The sequence below is a fragment of the Tympanuchus pallidicinctus genome, unplaced genomic scaffold (genome assembly GCF_026119805.1).
Source record: "Tympanuchus pallidicinctus isolate F22 unplaced genomic scaffold, pur_lepc_1.0 scaffold35, whole genome shotgun sequence".
Taxonomy (NCBI): Eukaryota; Metazoa; Chordata; class Aves; order Galliformes; family Phasianidae; genus Tympanuchus; species Tympanuchus pallidicinctus.
In genome coordinates, this window is record NW_026294753.1 from 1 (window position 1) to 20,776 (window position 20,776).

Consider the following 20,776-nt stretch of genomic DNA (forward strand, 5'->3'; position numbering starts at 1 on the left):
TCTGGGTCCTCATCAGGACCCTCAGAAGGACTGTAGCTATGGCGAGCTAAGAATCTTCAAATTATTGGTGATACTTGTCCTGGAGAGTGCGGGATGAAGGACAGAAGCTCTGCTGCTGATTCCCCGCTCTCACGTTCAGGGCCGTCCGCTGACAGAAAGCAGCACTCAGGACTGTTCCCGTGGACCTCTTTCACGGCTCTGAGTTCACGCTCCAGGCCTTCCAGGTGACTTTGAAGACCTTTGGCCTCTTGGATGGCAGAACGGAATGGACCGAAACTATTGCTGAGATTCCTGTTTGATGGGGCAAGAGTCTCTTCTGTTGCCTCTCCCAGCTCCATTCTGCCCTCGTCTCCAGTTGGAACTCTCTCCTAGTTGGTATCAGGATGAGCCGGTTCTGCTGCTCTCTCTTCTCTCTTGCACACTCTGTGAGAAGGAGTTTCAGAAAGCACTACTCACTGACAGGAAATAAGGGGAAACTTGAAAGACTTGGCAACTTGGTAAGTCCTGGCAGTGCACTGCCAGCAGCTGATTTGGCCGTCCAGGATCCTGGCACTACAGATGCTTCATTGCCAAATGCAGCAATCGGGTGTTTTGGGGAAAAGCCTACTCACAAGTATGTTTTGCACATCCATATCACAGCACCACAGGCCAGCACCGCAGCAGGGAACATTACCACGGCTGCGATGTAGCGCTTCCGCGCAGATTGGTGAACAGCAGCCTCTGTGCTTTTCCCGGCATTCATCCCTGGAAGAAACGAGGCAATGTCCCACGGACCCTTCACCTGCTACAGATGATCTCCCAGTGTGCTCCATGGACCCAAGAGATTTTCATTAGCGGGTGCCTCTGTCTCTGTGCCTAAGCACCGGGGGACAAGAAGGATTGCTTCCACCTCTCGTTGGGGACGGAGAGGCTGCACAGGCACTACCCGTGTCTTCCTCTGGGCCGAGGGCTGGGGCTGTGCCCTGGGATCTGGGCTTTGTCTGTGGGGAGCACTGCAGAGCAGAACCCCTCACGCTTTCCCCAGCGCGCGTGTCCTGAGCTCTCCCGCAGGACACCCCCAGGCTGGAGGTCGGGCTCCAGCCAGCGCAGGGCACAGCCGGAGCCAGCCCGGGGGAGAAACACCCCTGCAGGCTCCTACCGCACAGGACCCCGCTCATCGCCCTCGGGTGGCTTTGTTGCAAAAGGGCAAGGCTCACAACTCGGGGAACTGCGAGTGGTGGGAGCTGAGCAGCGTCACAGAGGTCTGCACGTCCCTCCTCTGGCACGCCGCTGGAACAACTCTCCACACCCCACTGAGGTCAGCCACTTTCACAGGGCCATCCCTGCCTTCTTTGACACGTGCTCTGTGCCCACACGCTCAGGTTTGGCTGCTGACCTGGTGTGCAAGGTTGCTGGCGCGGTTAGTGATGCTGGATGAAGTTACGCGGCACAGAAATTACCTGGCGTGCCAGCTGTTGGCGCTGCCTGCGTTCCGCTGTCCGAGACCGGCAGGGTGGGATGGCTGCCTTCCTGCAGTGCATCCTGCTCAGTTTCTTGGTCAATTCCTTTAGAAAGAAAGCAGGACAGTAGGATTGGATGCGATGTGCTCTCATCGGGAACTGAGCTACTCCAACCCTGAGCCCGCCCAAAGCCTGCTGCTCCCAGCCCCCCACATCCACTGCCACCCCCTCCGTTGCCCAAGGGCACTTGGGCCCTCCCAGGAACTGGAGGGTGCCGACCCTCTCATGCCTCCTCAGGAATCAGCTCCTATGCAAGGCCCTCACACCACGTGCTGCGAGCGTCACCAACCACCACAGCCAGCTATCTGCAGGCTGAAATTAAAGCTCCAGCACAAGCACCTTCAGAATCAGCATCTCCAGCTCGTTTCCAGCACTGCTAGCACAGGCAGCCATCCCTGCTCGGGATGCTCCTCCTGCCTTGCACTGGCTCAGCTGCACAGAGGGCTTTGTACGAACAGAAGCACAGCACTCGCCAGTTGCTGCCGCCTGGGTGCCAGCGTCTGCACAAAGCAGCTCTGACAAGTAATGGTCCTGCTGGGGGAGCAGCTGCCGCTGGGTCTTGGCTGGATGCAGAAGTGGCAGCAGACCATCCCTGGTGCTTGACAGTGTCTGCAAGGCGTTACATGGAACACCGCCACAGCACGGCCCTGAGCAATCCCTTCCTGCTACGGATCCAGGCTACGGCCTGTCCACACATGAACATCAGACCTCAGCTTCCCAGGTTTCACGGTGAACAGACTGAAGTGTACCTACCACGCGGTGCCTTCTCTATTTCCTTCAGCAGTTCCTTTAGGAGACGGGGTAAGCCCTGGGACTTTCTTCCTCTTTCGGGTTCATCCTCTGCTCTTTCCGGACCTGTACAGAACGTATGAAGTCAAATATCAGGTGCATGCAGTTTTGGAGACCAGCGGTGAGTCAGCAGAGTCAGTAAAGACAAACTACTCAGCGCTGGCATTCCAGCTGGGCTGCAGCGCAGGAGGAAACGAACGACCGGGCAAAAGACATCCATGGGGGCGCTTCTGCCACCAAAGACCCAGGAAAGGTTTCACTCACACACTGCAGCATCACTGAAGAGCAGAGCATACGGGGGGAAAAATCGTGCCAAGAAATGGCACTGAAATGGGCGAGGAAAGCTCTCGCAGGAATTACAAAGCCGTGACTTACCCAGGCCATCCGCCAGAGTTTCGGTCCCAGAGCTCAGAGCGGATCCTGGATCACCTGCTCCAGTCCCATCTGCAAACAAACGCACGACACAGCAACTCCCATTAAACATCCTTCCAGGCAGAATGACACAGGATGCAATTAAAGCCAGGGATTCCTTCACGACTCTGTTCTCTCCCTTCCACACAGGAGCACCTCGGAAACAGGTCCTGGGTGCCTTGCAGGGGCACCACCGCCATTCATAACTAACCCCGTGTGCAACCGCCCAGAGGAACACCCTCCTGGAGCTCAGCCCACCTCTAAACTCAACTGCATGAACTGGACTAAACCTAGGCTTTGGTAAGCCACTGCCTGGAGACACAGCTGTAAGCAAGGACAGAGGAGAAACGTTGCCATTGCAAGTGCCCATCTCCCTCTTCCTTAGCGAGCTGCAGTGAAGGAAGGGGCTCAGCTAATGGCACGGGGGGAAAGTTCCAAAGCTGCAGAGCAGCCAGGTGACCTGCTGGCTGGTACTCCACAGCTTTCCAAATACTTTCTCCAGGCCACGGGAAACAATGCTCAGGGACCTCATGGAAGAACACTCAGCCCCTTGAAATTTTCTTGCTGAGAGACCTCGGAGATACAGGGACGAAGGCAACACCACCCTGACAGCACGGAGCACCCAAGAAGCAACGGCCATCCACGCTTCTCGGGGAGAAGAACCCGCTGGCCGCTGAAAAGCGGATCCCTTGCTGAACTATGCCAGCCAAATATGATCCAATACCGAGGAAATGAAGCCTGCTGACTTACCTCCAGCATCCCCTTCAGGCTCGTAGACAGGATACTCTCCTGTGGATTCACCAGCACGGCCTGCAGGCACAAGTGTGATCAGACAGACACAGGTGAGGAGAGCTTCCAGCACGTGTGGGGCCTCCTTTTCCCTGAGTGACCTGTAGGCTCTGGCGGTGGGCCAGGGAATGCCACGGCCCAAATACAAAGGTCTGGGCTCTCTCAGCTGAAGAGGGGCAGCGGTAACCTTCCCACTGAAATGTGGCAGCTCTCCGAGTAAAGAAATACTCATGGCTCGACTGTGCATGCCCCTCAAGGCTCAAACCGACTCGGAAGATCTTGAGGGGATCTGAAGTCAAATTGCACCCAAGTAAACTGGGAGAGCATGAACGTTTCTGCCTCCAAGGAAACAGACACTCACAACTTACCTCTGGGTTGTTCCACAGGCACAGGCACAAAATCGAAACCCAAACGATCATTTGCAAAGGAAGCACCAAGGGCATCACCTAGAATCAAGAACAGATGGGAGAAATTCCCATTGCATGGCGTGATCTCCTTCTCCCTCGGTCACTGGATGCGGGGCGTGCAACGGGATGGCAGAAGGACTCAGGTCACGATTTCCAAAGTTGCGGAGTGGCCAGGATGATGTGTAGGCTGGCACCTGGCAGCGTACACAGTGCTCTCCCCAAGCCGTGTGCCACATCCCTCAGGGACCGCGTGGAAGAAGATGCAGCCCCCCGGGGCTTTCTTACTGGGAGGCCTCTAACGGACAGGAAGGTCACCCTGAAGCACTGGAGGAAGGCACGCCTGTCTCTTCCTCTGGGCCGTGGGCCGGGGCTCTGTGTTGGAAGCTGGCATTCACCTATGGTACCACGAGTACCACGAGCCTGGAGCAGAAATGCTCACGCTTTTCCCAGCTCTCCCCAGGACGTCTCCCAGGATGAAGGCTGTGCTCCAGCCAGCAAGCAGCAGAGCCATGGCCCGGCGTGGCTGGAGCCGGCTCTGGGGAGCAGCGCTGCCACGGGCTCCGGCCCGGCTCCTGCTGCGCTGGCCCTCACCCCCTGCCCGACAGCACCCCCGTGGAAGGCAGGCCCCAGGGAAGCGTGGCACAGGGCCGTGGGGACACAGCCTGACTTCTTGCCGCCAGTGCAGCTCGGTTTGGGTCCCATCTCTGCCCACCCACCTGCTCCCGGTGCTCGCCACGGAGCAGCACAAGTCTCCCGGAAACACATGGCCATCAGTAGGAGGAAGAGGACAAGGCGGGCAGGGGCCATGGCCCCCCACACTCGCACCATGCTTCCAACACCACCGCTGCAGCCACAGTGAGTGTCGCACAGAGCGAAGCCTGCGGCACGGCACAGCACAGCACAGTCATAGGACGGGGCATTGTGACCTCATACGCCAGCTCCGAGATTCCGGGCGGCGGCTCCCCGCGGGCTGCTGCTCTTGTGATGCACTGCACCAGGGCTGCGTGGGGCCGGTGCTTACATCACAGAAACGCAGAGCCATAGAATGGCTTGGGTTGGAAGGGACAGCAAAGAGCTTAGAACCCCAGCCCCGCCGCCGTGGGCAGGGATGCCACCCGCGGGGTCATGCTGCCCAGAGCCCCATCCAGACTGACCCTGAACACCTCCGGGGATGGAGCACGCACGGCTTCACCTGGCAGACTTTCATAGTGCTTCAACTACCCCAAGAGGGAATTATTTCCTGCTCCATGCTCCCATGATGCCTCCGGCCATTGAGGAAGGGATGCAATATGGAAATGGGGTCTGGATCGAGGGTGCTGCTGCACAGGTTGTCCATGCGTGTGAAACGTGCTGCAATTAAGCAAGCCGAGCAGATAAAGCCTCTCCGGTATGGAGGATGACGGCTGAAACACAAACACGGGGAAGCTGACCTTCCCACTGTGGAAAGTGAAAGTGTTGTTTCTGCCCTGAACATTGAAAAGGGCAATTGATCTAAAGAATTAAGCTGCAACATACCCTTAGAAATAGCTGATGTGGAAAGTAAGAATACCATATACATATTAGTAACGTGTTTTAGAAACATAGTTACCAAATTACCTAACAAACACTTTCTCACGAAGCTGCAATAGATTTTGAATGTTCTAAACAATATGGGTACAGTATTGTGAACTAGGAAACAGATTGTGAGGTTGTTCATTAGACCGGCAGAAGCAAAACACATTGAACAAACTTTCAAGGAGTCAGGGCCTTTCTACAAAGCAGAACTGTCCCACTTTGTGGGAATGTTAGGATGCCATAGGCAGGCTCCAAGGTACTCCCCTCCATCCTCCTTCCGAGCTTATCTTTCTGCAAGGACAGGTGAATGACCAGAACAATGACCAGTGTGAAGGGGCACAAATGTTAATTAAACGATTGAGGCTATTTCTATGTTTATGCTGTAAACCTGACATCCGAAAAGTTACGACCAAATTTGTTTGTTAAGAAAGCAATTGTTAGAAGTCAATTAAGCAATGAAGACATTTGCATCTGGGCGGCAAAGATTTGTGTCTACTCGGTGTTTGTATGATCAGTGAAACGTCACGAAAGAGTGTGAACCTGCAGTACTCAGCCAATGAGGAACCAGGGGAGAAAGAGATCAGCGACGGGCAATAGGGGATAAAAGATGTAACACTGCTTTCTCGGGGCTCTCCTGCTTGCAGGAGGCCCGCCATTGCAATTGCGAATAAAATCTGCTTTATCAGAGAAACCGTCCTAGAAAATTATTTGGATATTTCCAGCACCACAAACCTGCCACGTCAAGTGTCACCTGCTCACGTTTTGTTGAGGGATCTGCAGTTTCATCTGTTTTCCTTCAGTTTTCCAGTACCTTGGCTAAGGACATCCCCTTTCCTGCACCAAGTGCATTTCCCACGCAGCGTAGCGTGCTTCCAAGCCTTCCAATTTAGTCGCAGAAACTGAAGGCTTGCTGGCTGCCACCTCCCATCCCCAAAGTCCCAGTGAACTCACCCACTGCTGGCAACTGGACGCTTGGTGGCGAGAGGACCGTCACCTATCGGTCAGCTCCCACCTGGCACTCCAGAAACTGCTGCTCTTTTGGACGTGCTGGACTTTTTGTACGTGCAGCAATAAATACAGCATCCAAACAACTCCGCCTTTGAATCAGACCCCGCTGCTTTCCCTATGACCAGGCAAAGTGCACGAAGGCAAGCTGAACTGCTGAACCAGGCACCGCACAGGTCTCATGTATTTGTATCAAAATACAGCATGCTTTTTCTCACTCCTCTTGTCTGGCTACCTTGTGACAATAAGCCCTGTTTAGCGTTTATTTCTTTTATTTGCCTTATTTGTTGAGTAATAGCTTCCAGCATGTGCACCAAGCAGAGAGCAGTTTTGGAGTGAGCTGGTCAGAAGGGCAGCAGCTCCCAGCCGGCCACGTGCGGGGGCTTCTCAGCCACATACGCCAGCGAGGCGTGGGCACAGCCGGTAGCACAGCTCCTGGGGGTGATTTTTGGCCACAGAGCCCTGCAGTGCCCAGAACAAAGCCAGCAGCTCGTCCCTACACAGACTCATGCCAGGTGGGGCTGGGGCTGCAGCAGCCCTGCCTCTTCCCAGTCTTAGCAGACAGGAAGTCAGTCCAACAGCTCTGCATAGAGGAGAACCAGAATTTATTTCAGGCACGTAGTCCTGAATTCAGGAAAACCCTGATGTCTCCAGGTGCAGGCAGTACTGGCAAGCATCGACATCAGATGGCTTCACATACCTCATGACCTGCCTAACAGGGAAGGAACGGTGCCATTGTGCGACTAAACTGAGCCCATCAGGCAGCTGTAAGGGAGTTGAGTCCTAGGAGTCCAAAGCAAGAGGAAGTTTGCTACAACACCTCATGCGTGGTTAAGGTAACTTACTTTCAGCAAGTTTTGCATTAGTAATAATGGAAAAAAAACCACCCAAACAATTATGATAGGTGCTGCAAAAGAAACTCCTCCTCATCTTTTGGATGGAAAGCCAAAGACTGTGTGGAATTTCCCCTGTAAAGCTGCGGGGCCTTCTTCCACTTCAATGTCTCTGCTGTCTGACACAACGGGAGAGCTGCTGTGGCCTGGTGTCCGTGCCTGTGCCTCCTCCAGGGTAGCTGCTTTGTGGCAGGAGAAGAAACCCACAGGGACTCGGGCCACAATTAAGAACTGCATCTTGTAAAGGAACAGCACAAATATTGTCATGATAGTGACAGTTTTCTTCTGACGAGGTCTGGGTTTGCTCTCAGCATCCAGCAACAGGAAACGCTGCACACGACTGCAGCGGCTACAACCCAGCGTGCAGGTGGACACAGAGAACTGAATCTGGCTGTGTCTTGCTCTTGGCCTGCTTACAGCCTGTGCTTGTTTTTGGAGACAAACTTTTAAACTTCTACCACAGTAGCTCACAGTGCCAGCTGCTAGGACCAGGTGCACTCATGGTCTTAGTAGCTACTCAAGGAAAGCTGCAGGTTCCAGGGCTGGGCACAAACACCTTGCAGTTATTTCCTCACTATTTCCGCACCTAAGCTGTGGCTCATCCTAAAGCCACAACTCTGCCGTGCAGGCAGAGAACTGGGCAACAGCTGCAGGGCCCGTGCAGTCTTAGCCGTGCAGCTGGACAGCCCTGCTGATTAACCTATAGAGACTGAGCAGAAGAAACAACCGGGAAAGCAGCTGTCAGAATATCTCACATTAAGAGCAAGACTTCTGCTTCTCAGCATCAATGCTAATGAACACCAAGAGCTTTCTTTAGATCTGCTGATTGCCATTTGTCTTCTAAGATGCTCGTAAGGATCAACAGATCATGCACTGTGTCCTACTGCAAGACAGCTCAAGTGGGAAAGCACACAGAAGCACTGAAGAAAGTGATTTTAGAAAGAAAAGGGAGAGTAGGGGGACAGATTTAAGTTACTCTGTGCAGCTTGTCAGTGTGAGGGCCTAACAGCAGAAGCCAAACTTTCAGCTGTATGTTCTCGTAGAGCATCCCTGGCTTCCCAGAAAGATACTGGTAGCCACGTTTGCCATATTCTTACACCAGCCCAGGAGCCTGTTGTCTCCTTGACAGTCAAAGCCTGTCTCAGGTATCTTGGAGGAGATCTGGATTTGATCAAGGTGTCTGATCAAGGTAAAGCTAACGGAGGAAGACACTCACCTGCTCCATCTCCAATGACTGGGCTGGATTTGGAGCGGAAGAGCACATCTGAGTGGTCAAGATGAATTCCACAGCGGCCGGCTGCATCTGCACCTCCACGAAGGCAGCTCTTCTGCTGATGCAGGCACACTCACTCTGCCGTGATCTGAAGAAAAAACAGATGAAGTAAAACTGCCAACAGACGGAGGACTGGGGAGGCACCTCTGGCTGTGCAAAATGTGCTGATTTTGAAGGGGTGGGTCTACAGAGGCTGCGTGTGTTTCAGGTTTCTTTTCAACCCTGTCTATGAGATGTCAAGCACGAGCCCATTCCGGTGCATGCCAGCGTGTCCCTGTTTCAATTCTGAATGACACTGGCCCAACACATACCGACTTCCTTTGGAGCCCTTTTACATCTCTGAAAATGATGCAGGGACATTTTCTTCGCTCCCTTTAGGATGCTTTGTTTACCAAGGCCTCAACAAGGTTTACGGGAAACAAACAGAAAAGCATAGAATTCCAAGGGAGTGATCTGGGTGACGTCTGGGTGCTGGAGCTGGTGGCACCATGCAGAACAGCAGCACAAGGGAGCTGATCCAACCCCTCCAGGCTGGCACCTGTGTGTCAGCAGTGACTCTGGGGCTTTTCTCAAGGGACTGAGCACACTAATTCTGCAACTCACGCTTCTCTGTGTTTCTTCTGTTGCTGTTGCCTTGGTCAAGAAGTAACTGCACTGCATTTATTCTACGCCCTGCTTGCAGAGGCTCATTCTGCACAGCCAGAGCTGCCCTAACAAGAAGGAGCAGCAGCAAAGCCTTCACCCAGCGAGGCCACGCGCTGCTACGTCCCCAGCATCACATCCCGGTGCAGCGCTTGCTGCGCAGGGTCCAGCAGCGCCCACTCCTCCCTGCTGAAGTACACGGCCACCTCTGCAAAGGCCACGGGCTCCTGCAAAGGCTCCTTGCTGGGCACAGCCAGCATTCCCTGAGAGCCCAGGGAAGCAGCTTGGAGAGGAGAGAAACTCCTGTCCCAGCGGCTTCTCTGTTCCCAGCACACAAATGCTGGCTGAGGACGCCTCACTCTCACCCTGCACTCCCATCTCTTGCTGCTTGCCCACTCCTGGCGGCTTCCCCAAGCCCCTGCCTGAGATGGACATGCTGCGGCCAGTTGCTGCTCTGCTGCAGGCAGATGTTAAACTGGAGCCTGCTGGGACAAGAGAAACAATGGGCAGGTGAGAGGTGTGAGGGAATGCAGCAATCCCTGCCCAACCTCCACCCTCACTAGCCCACCTGCAGGGCATTGCCTAGGGGTAAAAGCCAGCTGGGACTCAGACCAGCAGCACTGCTCTCACCAGGCTTCTTCCCCAGCAAAGCCAGTGTGATGGTGCGCTCCCTCCTCTCCCTTTCTTTCCTCCTTTCTCCTACCCTCCTCCCTCAGCCTGGCACAGGAAGACAGTGAGCAACACTCCTGGCTAAATTACATTAACGATCACAAAACTGTCTCAAACTGGGAGGCTGAAAGAACTGACAGCAGACCTCTGGCTCAACAGCTGAGGGCCAAGTGAGCACGTGCCTAAACACAAAGCACAGCAACGAGTCAATCATCTTACCACCAAAACAGAGCAGCACAAGCACCTCTTAAGCTCCCCTGCACAGCAGCAGGCTGCAGGACGAGCTCTGCCCTTGAGCAGGGATGCCTATCAAGGTCACACCTGCAGAGATCCTTTCCACCTCCACGTCAAGACACCTTGCTGATACGGATCCTTAGTAAGCGACTAATAGTTTGGCTTGAGCTTTGTCAGCTTCACTAGGGTTATATCTTTGACCACGCACGGAGGATCCCTTAGACACAAACTCCTGAACGCGTATGGGACTAGGAGTGGATCCAGCTGTGCTGAGGAACCTTACCTCTGTGGTTTGAAGAATTCACACAGCAGTGGGGTTGGCTCTGATCCTCATGACACAGCAGCAGAGCATCCTGTAGGTGTGTGTGTAACCCTGTCCTCTACGTGGAAAACAACCAAGGGCATCCAGCCATCTCCAGCCTTGTGAAGTCACTGTTATACCTACTACAGCACATCTATGCTCATCAATAAATACATTCCTGCTTCCCCTTAGGAGTGTATATTGTAGCTGTATCGACCTGTTATAAATTGGTGAAGTCTGCACGGTAGCAACTAGGGACTCTAACTATGGTAAGATTCATGGAGCGAACACCACTCCCAAATTCTTACGTGAGCGGGCTCATGGCACTGAGAGCCCATTATAATTGAGAAACAAGGGACCATCCGGAGCCATCAAGGGATGAAAGGGGGAAAAAGGTATTACCTGTTACATACGAAGTAAGGCAGAACGTAAATAATGGAACAGGGAGCACAAACTAAAGCAAAGAATTTATTCATTTTTTCAATAACCAACAGAAATTGATTTTGCTTGGGTTTGTGTCAGGCACTCAGAACTGTGCCACACGCTACGCACAGGGGTGGATATGGAAATGCATCGTCCCGCGTAGCTACAAATCTGGGAGTCTATACTCTTAGCGAGGAACTGGAATCACCACACATCTGAAGCCCAAAATCATCACAGAGTCAAAGAATCTGGAATTGGGAAACAATCACAGGACCTGAAATAACAGAACTTACGCTCACAGGAGCTAGTAACCTCGTAGCGTCCTCATACAATCCTCCGACTCTAGAATCCTAGACTCTAGTAACCCCATAATAACCCCGCAGTATTGAATCACCACATTCTGTTTCCTCACCCCCACAGCGGGAACCTTTCTGTAGAGCATGCTCACAACTGATGCTATCAGTCAGCATCACCCAGCACTCCTTGTGGAACGGGTTATCTAGAATACCAAAGCACTGCCAGTTACAAGTGCTCAGAGGTTCTTCCTCAAAAGAGGAATTTTTAATACTGTTTTTCATTTGAATTTGGATACGGGCAGGGAACCGAGGTCCAGAATCTTTATGAAAGGAATCCAATACCACCGTGCCCTTCACAAAACCTCTCCCCTTTGCCGCAACACACGGGAGTGGGGAAAGGGAACCTCCATCCTGGTTTTCCACCACCCCTCACGTCAGTCCCGGGGGTACTGGGGACTCTCCTGGAGACACCGGGAGCCCCCAGGACCCTCGCCAGGCCCCAGGCATTTTGGTGCCACAAGCCCACCAGCACCCAGGGTGTATCCCTGGTGTCCCATAGGGGATGGTAGCCCAGGCAGGGTGCAGTCTGATGGACCCATGTGGCTCCGTGGTGGAGTATCACACGTGCTGCTCCATGTCCCTGGCTAATGTTCTCCGAGGGGCACACAGAGGTAGCAGCGGGCTGTGGACATGGCCAAGAGGCACTTAGGGTGACAGGATGTAGCCACAGCTCGGGGGACAGTGGCCAGGTGCTGGAGACATTCGTACGGCAGGACACAAACAACACCGTGGGGACACGAGGGGCAACAAAAGGGACCTTGCTCAGACCACTGGGACAACAGTGCCACGGGTGAACACGCTGCCACCCGCCTAGTGAAAGTTGTGTCCTTGCTGCAGCTGTGCCCCCGAAGGGCTTTATTTGGTGCCACAAACCTCAGACCCCCTAAACAGGGCAAAACCACAGGATTCCGGACCACGCAATTGTCAGGAGCTTCCATTTGGTGACAACGTTCCTGTGAGGCCAAGGTCCCCACAGGCCAGGTGACACCGCTGAGACACTGAGCGATCAGTGGCAGAGCTGTTGATGGGAGCAGCAGCTCAAGGGGACACAGCACTGGAAACGCAGCAACAGCAAGAACGCCATCAGTGACAACCACAGCCCCCAAGTCCGTCGGACACAGCACTGGAGGTCAGCGACAGCGACACTGCAACGACGCCAGGAGCTCCCCGCGGCTGCCAACACCACCCACTGGCGTTCCCACGCTCACGGCTCCCCGCGGATGTCGGGCAGCAGGCGGCGACGGTGGCCACGGTGGCAGCCACGGCGCGCAGGTCACGGCGCACCAGGCACAGGCAGCGCGCGGTGGCAGCTGCCCCAGCTCGGGCTCGGCCCAGGGGCCCCCCCAGGCCTTCCAGCAGCCGCGCAGCCCCACTGAAACCGCGTCCCAGCGCCTCAGCCATCGCGCCCCGCAGTCGCCCCTCTCCCGCCCCCAGCCGCTGCCGCAGCAATGAGGGGCCCCCGGGGCACCCCTGGCAGCGGCACTCGGGCCGCACGGTCCTCTTCCTCCTCTTCCTCCTCCTCCTCCTCCTCGGTCTCCGACGCCACCCCCGGAACCTTCAGCCCCGCTGAAGGGGGCCCGGCCGCGCTCCCCCCCGGCTCCGGCTCCGAGTCGCTCTCCGAGGCCTCGCCCGGCACCAGCGTGGAGGAAAAAGGGGCGGCCACGGTCTGCGAGCGGGGAACAAAAGGGCGGAGGGGAAGTCGGGGGAAGAAAGGCCCCATCAGGCACGGAGACCGCCGCCCCTTCTCCCGAGTCCCAGGGCAATACCCGCATAACAGGCCCGCGCCCCCCCGGCCTCGCGAGACCCCCGCTTCTCCACCCCCTTCCCAGCCCCACGGGCCCCCAGAACGCGTCCCGGCACCCGCAGCTCCAGGAGGACGCCTCGGATTCCCTTCCCAGCCCTACGTGGCCCCGGCGCCCCAATAACGCGCCAGACCCACCGCCCAACCCCGCGAGGACCCCCGTTTCTACTCAGCCCCGTACCGCCGGCTCCCCGGCGGACGTGACGTCACGCCTCCGCGCGCTCGTTACCCGGACTCGGGCACGCGCGGAGCGGGCACCCCGCGCAACCCCGTTCGTCCGCTCGCCCCTCCGCCCGCGCTTTAAGTGACAGCCAGGCCAGCCAATTGGCTCCGCAGAGACGAAGGGGCGGACGGAGCTCTCCCGGAAGAAGGGTCGGGGGGCAGGGCGTGCGGATAACGTGAAGATAGGGATTCTTCGTCCCACGACCACCGGGAGGAGACCCTCACCACTCACTGTGCACGCGCGAGGGGGGGAGGGGGACCGCGTGCTGGTGGGTTCTCGGAATGCAATGAATGCGTATCCGCATCCTGGAAACTACTGATTCTGTATCAGTTCGGCCTCCGTCTGCAGCTTTTTCCTGCCGCTGTGCGAGTTAGGAGCAGGTCCCCCCCTTGCACCCGGCGTCGCAGCCCTGATGAAACGTACCTGCTTTTACAACTGCCTTGCGGTCATAGAGTCTGATCCCACGCGTCAGTGTGCGCCGCTCCTCGGGGCAGCGCGTGCCACGGCCCTCCTCGGGAACCATTTCTTCCTGCTATGGAACCACCGAGCGCCCGGGCCGGCGCTCTCCAAATGAACACGCGGTGCTGACAGACTTATTGCGGGCAGGGCGACGAATCCGCTGTTGGCTGGGACGGCAGTGCCGGTGCCCAGCGGGCCCATCTGTGTGCGTGGGGGGAGAGAGGGGCGGCGGGGGGGGGGCCGCAGATGTCACTGGGATATGAAACGTCTCTGCAGAGCTGGAAGGGCAGGAGCTGAGGAGATACGAAGGGCTCCCATCGTGCTCCTGAGTGCCGCACCTCTTCTGGCTGCACGCTGAGGACAGGTGGAGGCAGGAGCAGGGGCAGAGAACTGTTTTGCTTCTTTAATCTTCCTGGACGCTGTATTCATTGCTGCAGTTTCTGGAGTGCCAGGTGGGAGCTGACCGATAGGTGACGGTCCTCTCGCCACCAAGCGTCCAGTTGCCAGCAGTGGGTGAGTTCACTGGGACTTTGGGGATGGGAGGTGGCAGCCAGCAAGCCTTCAGTTTCTGCGACTAGATTCGAAGGCTTGGAAGCACGCTACGCTGCGTGGGAAATGCACTTGGTGCAGGAAAGGGGATGTCCTTAGCCAAGGTACTGGAAAACTGAAGGAAAACAGATGAAACTGCAGATCCCTCAACAAAACGTGAGCAGGTGACACTTGACGTGGCAGGTTTGTGGTGCTGGAAATATCCAAATAATTTTCTAGGACGGTTTCTCTGATAAAGCAGATTTTATTCGCAATTGCAATGGCGGGCCTCCTGCAAGCAGGAGAGCCCCGAGAAAGCAGTGTTACATCTTTTATCCCCTATTGCCCGTCGCTGATCTCTTTCTCCCCTGGTTCCTCATTGGCTGAGTACTGCAGGTTCACACTCTTTCGTGACGTTTCACTGATCATACAAACACCGAGTAGACACAAATCTTTGCCGCCCAGATGCAAATGTCTTCATTGCTTAATTGACTTCTAACAATTGCTTTCTTAACAAACAAATTTGGTCGTAACTTTTCGGATGTCAGGTTTACAGCATAAACATAGAAATAGCCTCAATCGTTTAATTAACATTTGTGCCCCTTCACACTGGTCATTGTTCTGGTCATTCACCTGTCCTTGCAGAAAGATAAGCTCGGAAGGAGGATGGAGGGGAGTACCTTGGAGCCTGCCTATGGCATCCTAACATTCCCACAAAGTGGGACAGTTCTGCTTTGTAGAAAGGCCCTGACTCCTTGAAAGTTTGTTCAATGTGTTTTGCTTCTGCCGGTCTAATGAACAACCTCACAATCTGTTTCCTAGTTCACAATACTGTACCCATATTGTTTAGAACATTCAAAATCTATTGCAGCTTCGTGAGAAAGTGTTTGTTAGGTAATTTGGTAACTATGTTTCTAAAACACGTTACTAATATGTATATGGTATTCTTACTTTCCACATCAGCTATTTCTAAGGGTATGTTGCAGCTTAATTCTTTAGATCAATTGCCCTTTTCAATGTTCAGGGCAGAAACAACACTTTCACTTTCCACAGTGGGAAGGTCAGCTTCCCCGTGTTTGTGTTTCAGCCGTCATCCTCCATACCGGAGAGGCTTTATCTGCTCGGCTTGCTTAATTGCAGCACGTTTCACACGCATGGACAACCTGTGCAGCAGCACCCTCGATCCAGACCCCATTTCCATATTGCATCCCTTCCTCAATGGCCGGAGGCATCATGGGAGCATGGAGCAGGAAATAATTCCCTCTTGGGGTAGTTGAAGCACTATGAAAGTCTGCCAGGTGAAGCCGTGCGTGCTCCATCCCCGGAGGTGTTCAGGGTCAGTCTGGATGGGGCTCTGGGCAGCATGACCCCGCGGGTGGCATCCCTGCCCACGGCGGCGGGGCTGGGGTTCTAAGCTCTTTGCTGTCCCTTCCAACCCAAGCCATTCTATGGCTCTGCGTTTCTGTGATGTAAGCACCGGCCCCACGCAGCCCTGGTGCAGTGCATCACAAGAGCAGCAGCCCGCGGGGAGCCGCCGCCCGGAATCTCGGAGCTGGCGTATGAGGTCACAATGCCCCGTCCTATGACTGTGCTGTGCTGTGCCGTGCCGCAGGCTTCGCTCTGTGCGACACTCACTGTGGCTGCAGCGGTGGTGTTGGAAGCATGGTGCGAGTGTGGGGGGCCATGGCCCCTGCCCGCCTTGTCCTCTTCCTCCTACTGATGGCCATGTGTTTCCGGGAGACTTGTGCTGCTCCGTGGCGAGCACCGGGAGCAGGTGGGTGGGCAGAGATGGGACCCAAACCGAGCTGCACTGGCGGCAAGAAGTCAGGCTGTGTCCCCACGGCCCTGTGCCACGCTTCCCTGGGGCCTGCCTTCCACGGGGGTGCTGTCGGGCAGGGGGTGAGGGCCAGCGCAGCAGGAGCCGGGCCGGAGCCCGTGGCAGCGCTGCTCCCCAGAGCCGGCTCCAGCCACGCCGGGCCATGGCTCTGCTGCTTGCTGGCTGGAGCACAGCCTTCATCCTGGGAGACGTCCTGGGGAGAGCTGGGAAAAGCGTGAGCATTTCTGCTCCAGGCTCGTGGTACTCGTGGTACCATAGGTGAATGCCAGCTTCCAACACAGAGCCCCGGCCCACGGCCCAGAGGAAGAGACAGGCGTGCCTTCCTCCAGTGCTTCAGGGTGACCTTCCTGTCCGTTAGAGGCCTCCCAGTAAGAAAGCCCCGGGGGGCTGCATCTTCTTCCACGCGGTCCCTGAGGGATGTGGCACACGGCTTGGGGAGAGCACTGTGTACGCTGCCAGGTGCCAGCCTACACATCATCCTGGCCACTCCGCAACTTTGGAAATCGTGACCTGAGTCCTTCTGCCATCCCGTTGCACGCCCCGCATCCAGTGACCGAGGGAGAAGGAGATCACGCCATGCAATGGGAATTTCTCCCATCTGTTCTTGATTCTAGGTGATGCCCTTGGTGCTCCCTTTGCAAATGATCGTTTGGGTTTCGATTTTGTGCCTGTGCCTGTGGAACAACCCAGAGGTAAGTTGTGAGTGTCTGTTTCCTTGGAGGCAGAAACGTTCATGCTCTCCCAGTTTACTTGGGTGCAATTTGACTTCAGATCCCCTCAAGATCTTCCGAGTCGGTTTGAGCCTTGAGGGGCATGCACAGTCGAGCCATGAGTATTTCTTTACTCGGAGAGCTGCCACATTTCAGTGGGAAGGTTACCGCTGCCCCTCTTCAGCTGAGAGAGCCCAGACCTTTGTATTTGGGCCGTGGCATTCCCTGGCCCACCGCCAGAGCCTACAGGTCACTCAGGGAAAAGGAGGCCCCACACGTGCTGGAAGCTCTCCTCACCTGTGTCTGTCTGATCACACTTGTGCCTGCAGGCCGTGCTGGTGAATCCACAGGAGAGTATCCTGTCTACGAGCCTGAAGGGGATGCTGGAGGTAAGTCAGCAGGCTTCATTTCCTCGGTATTGGATCATATTTGGCTGGGATAGTTCAGCAAGGGTTCCGCTTTTCAGCGGCCAGCGGGTTCTTCTCCCCGAGAAGCGTGGATGGCCGTTGCTTCTTGGGTGCTCCGTGCTGTCAGGGTGGTGTTGCCTTCGTCCCTGTATCTCCGAGGTCTCTCAGCAAGAAAATTTCAAGGGGCTGAGTGTTCTTCCATGAGGTCCCTGAGCATTGTTTCCCGTGGCCTGGAGAAAGTATTTGGAAAGCTGTGGAGTACCAGCCAGCAGGTCACCTGGCTGCTCTGCAGCTTTGGAACTTTCCCCCCGTGCCATTAGCTGAGCCCCTTCCTTCACTGCAGCTCGCTAAGGAAGAGGGAGATGGGCACTTGCAATGGCAACGTTTCTCCTCTGTCCTTGCTTACAGCTGTGTCTCCAGGCAGTGGCTTACCAAAGCCTAGGTTTAGTCCAGTTCATGCAGTTGAGTTTAGAGGTGGGCTGAGCTCCAGGAGGGTGTTCCTCTGGGCGGTTGCACACGGGGTTAGTTATGAATGGCGGTGGTGCCCCTGCAAGGCACCCAGGACCTGTTTCCGAGGTGCTCCTGTGTGGAAGGGAGAGAACAGAGTCGTGAAGGAATCCCTGGCTTTAATTGCATCCTGTGTCATTCTGCCTGGAAGGATGTTTAATGGGAGTTGCTGTGTCGTGCGTTTGTTTGCAGATGGGACTGGAGCAGGTGATCCAGGATCCGCTCTGAGCTCTGGGACCGAAACTCTGGCGGATGGCATGGGTAAGTCACGGCTTTGTAATTCCTGCGAGAGCTTTCCTCGCCCATTTCAGTGCCATTTCTTGGCACGATTTTTCCCCCCGTATGCTCTGCTCTTCAGTGATGCTGCAGTGTGTGAGTGAAACCTTTCCTGGGTCTTTGGTGGCAGAAGCGCCCCCATGGATGTCTTTTGCCCGGTCGTTCGTTTCCTCCTGCGCTGCAGCCCAGCTGGAATGCCAGCGCTGAGTAGTTTGTCTTTACTGACTCTGCTGACTCACCGCTGGTCTCCAAAACTGCATGCACCTGATATTTGACTTCATACGTTCTGTACAGGTCCGGAAAGAGCAGAGGATGAACCCGAAAGAGGAAGAAAGTCCCAGGGCTTACCCCGTCTCCTAAAGGAACTGCTGAAGGAAATAGAGAAGGCACCGCGTGGTAGGTACACTTCAGTCTGTTCACCGTGAAACCTGGGAAGCTGAGGTCTGATGTTCATGTGTGGACAGGCCGTAGCCTGGATCCGTAGCAGGAAGGGATTGCTCAGGGCCGTGCTGTGGCGGTGTTCCATGTAACGCCTTGCAGACACTGTCAAGCACCAGGGATGGTCTGCTGCCACTTCTGCATCCAGCCAAGACCCAGCGGCAGCTGCTCCCCCAGCAGGACCATTACTTGTCAGAGCTGCTTTGTGCAGACGCTGGCACCCAGGCGGCAGCAACTGGCGAGTGCTGTGCTTCTGTTCGTACAAAGCCCTCTGTGCAGCTGAGCCAGTGCAAGGCAGGAGGAGCATCCCGAGCAGGGATGGCTGCCTGTGCTAGCAGTGCTGGAAACGAGCTGGAGATGCTGATTCTGAAGGTGCTTGTGCTGGAGCTTTAATTTCAGCCTGCAGATAGCTGGCTGTGGTGGTTGGTGACGCTCGCAGCACGTGGTGTGAGGGCCTTGCATAGGAGCTGATTCCTGAGGAGGCATGAGAGGGTCGGCACCCTCCAGTTCCTGGGAGGGCCCAAGTGCCCTTGGGCAACGGAGGGGGTGGCAGTGGATGTGGGGGGCTGGGAGCAGCAGGCTTTGGGCGGGCTCAGGGTTGGAGTAGCTCAGTTCCCGATGAGAGCACATCGCATCCAATCCTACTGTCCTGCTTTCTTTCTAAAGGAATTGACCAAGAAACTGAGCAGGATGCACTGCAGGAAGGCAGCCATCCCACCCTGCCGGTCTCGGACAGCGGAACGCAGGCAGCGCCAACAGCTGGCACGCCAGGTAATTTCTGTGCCGCGTAACTTCATCCAGCATCACTAACCGCGCCAGCAACCTTGCACACCAGGTCAGCAGCCAAACCTGAGCGTGTGGGCACAGAGCACGTGTCAAAGAAGGCAGGGATGGCCCTGTGAAAGTGGCTGACCTCAGTGGGGTGTGGAGAGTTGTTCCAGCGGCGTGCCAGAGGAGGGACGTGCAGACCTCTGTGACGCTGCTCAGCTCCCACCACTCGCAGTTCCCCGAGTTGTGAGCCTTGCCCTTTTGCAACAAAGCCACCCGAGGGCGATGAGCGGGGTCCTGTGCGGTAGGAGCCTGCAGGGGTGTTTCTCCCCCGGGCTGGCTCCGGCTGTGCCCTGCGCTGGCTGGAGCCCGACCTCCAGCCTGGGGGTGTCCTGCGGGAGAGCTCAGGACACGCGCGCTGGGGAAAGCGTGAGGGGTTCTGCTCTGCAGTGCTCCCCACAGACAAAGCCCAGATCCCAGGGCACAGCCCCAGCCCTCGGCCCAGAGGAAGACACGGGTAGTGCCTGTGCAGCCTCTCCGTCCCCAGCGAGAGGTGGAAGCAATCCTTCTTGTCCCCCGGTGCTTAGGCACAGAGACAGAGGCACCCGCTAATGAAAATCTCTTGGGTCCATGGAGCACACTGGGAGATCATCTGTAGCAGGTGAAGGGTCCGTGGGACATTGTCTCGTTTCTTCCAGGGATGAATGCCGGGAAAAGCACAGAGGCTGCTGTTCACCAATCTGCGCGGAAGCGCTACATCGCAGCCGTGGTAATGTTCCCTGCTGCGGTGCTGGCCTGTGGTGCTGTGATATGGATGTGCAAAACATACTTGTGAGTAGGCTTTTCCCCAAAACACCCGATTGCTGCATTTGGCAATGAAGCATCTGTAGTGCCAGGATCCTGGACGGCCAAATCAGCTGCTGGCAGTGCACTGCCAGGACTTACCAAGTTGCCAAGTCTTTCAAGTTTCCCCTTATTTCCTGTCAGTGAGTAGTGCTTTCTGAAACTCCTTCTCACAGAGTGTGCAAGAGAGAAGAGAGAGCAGCAGAACCGGCTCATCCTGATACCAACTAGGAGAGAGTTCCAACTGGAGACGAGGGCAGAATGGAGCTGGGAGAGGCAACAGAAGAGACTCTTGCCCCATCAAACAGGAATCTCAGCAATAGTTCCGGTCCATTCCGTTCTGCCATCCAAGAGGCCAAAGGTCTTCAAAGTCACCTGGAAGGCCTGGAGCGTGAACTCAGAGCCGTGAAAGAGGTCCACGGGAACAGTCCTGAGTGCTGCTTTCTGTCAGCGGACGGCCCTGAACGTGAGAGCGGGGAATCAGCAGCAGAGCTTTTGTCCTTCATCCCGCACTCTCCAGGACAAGTATCACCAATAATTTGAAGATTCTTAGCTCGCCATAGCTACAGTCCTTCTGAGGGTCCTGATGAGGACCCAGAAAGCGAGCTTCCTCCGTCTCAGATGATGAACTGGATGCACCTCAAGATCTTGTCAGACTTCCTGCACTGCTCCATCTGCAAGACTACCCCCTGCTCCACTTGAGGTTCAAGTGGAGGTGTGCAGGACGTGGGTGA

The 20,776-nt window shown here is 55.7% G+C and overlaps 2 protein-coding genes and 1 pseudogene across 12 annotated transcripts; 1 reads left to right on the forward strand and 2 right to left on the reverse strand.

The window, feature by feature from the left end:
- Positions 1-292: 292 nt before the first annotated feature.
- LOC128088517 (uncharacterized) lies at positions 293-9,697 on the reverse strand. The gene is made up of 9 exons (XM_052699162.1): positions 9,628-9,697; positions 8,564-8,692; positions 3,857-3,934; positions 3,450-3,509; positions 2,664-2,732; positions 2,253-2,354; positions 1,440-1,544; positions 612-744; positions 293-423 (listed from the first exon to the last, which is right to left on the reverse strand). The coding sequence occupies exons 1-9, from the start codon at positions 9,695-9,697 to the stop codon at positions 369-371; spliced, it is 801 nt and encodes a 266-aa protein (XP_052555122.1). The 3' UTR covers positions 293-368.
- A 1,224-nt stretch (positions 9,698-10,921) lies between these two features.
- On the reverse strand, positions 10,922-13,033 carry LOC128088487 (biogenesis of lysosome-related organelles complex 1 subunit 3-like; annotated as a pseudogene).
- A 341-nt stretch (positions 13,034-13,374) lies between these two features.
- Positions 13,375-20,349, forward strand: LOC128088483 (uncharacterized). 11 transcript variants are annotated; one of them, XM_052699096.1, is made up of 9 exons: positions 14,172-14,241; positions 14,315-16,030; positions 16,708-16,785; positions 17,133-17,192; positions 17,910-17,978; positions 18,288-18,389; positions 19,098-19,202; positions 19,898-20,030; positions 20,219-20,349. In XM_052699096.1, the coding sequence occupies exons 2-9, from the start codon at positions 15,919-15,921 to the stop codon at positions 20,271-20,273; spliced, it is 714 nt and encodes a 237-aa protein (XP_052555056.1). In that variant the 5' UTR covers positions 14,172-14,241; positions 14,315-15,918; the 3' UTR covers positions 20,274-20,349. The 11 variants fall into 11 exon arrangements, with proteins under 11 accessions (XP_052555053.1, XP_052555054.1, XP_052555049.1 ...); XM_052699092.1 differs by having other exon boundaries at positions 14,178-14,241; positions 14,315-15,592; positions 17,133-17,978; XM_052699094.1 differs by lacking the exon at positions 14,315-16,030 and having other exon boundaries at positions 14,158-14,241; positions 17,133-17,978.
- The last annotated feature ends 427 nt before the right edge of the window (positions 20,350-20,776 follow it).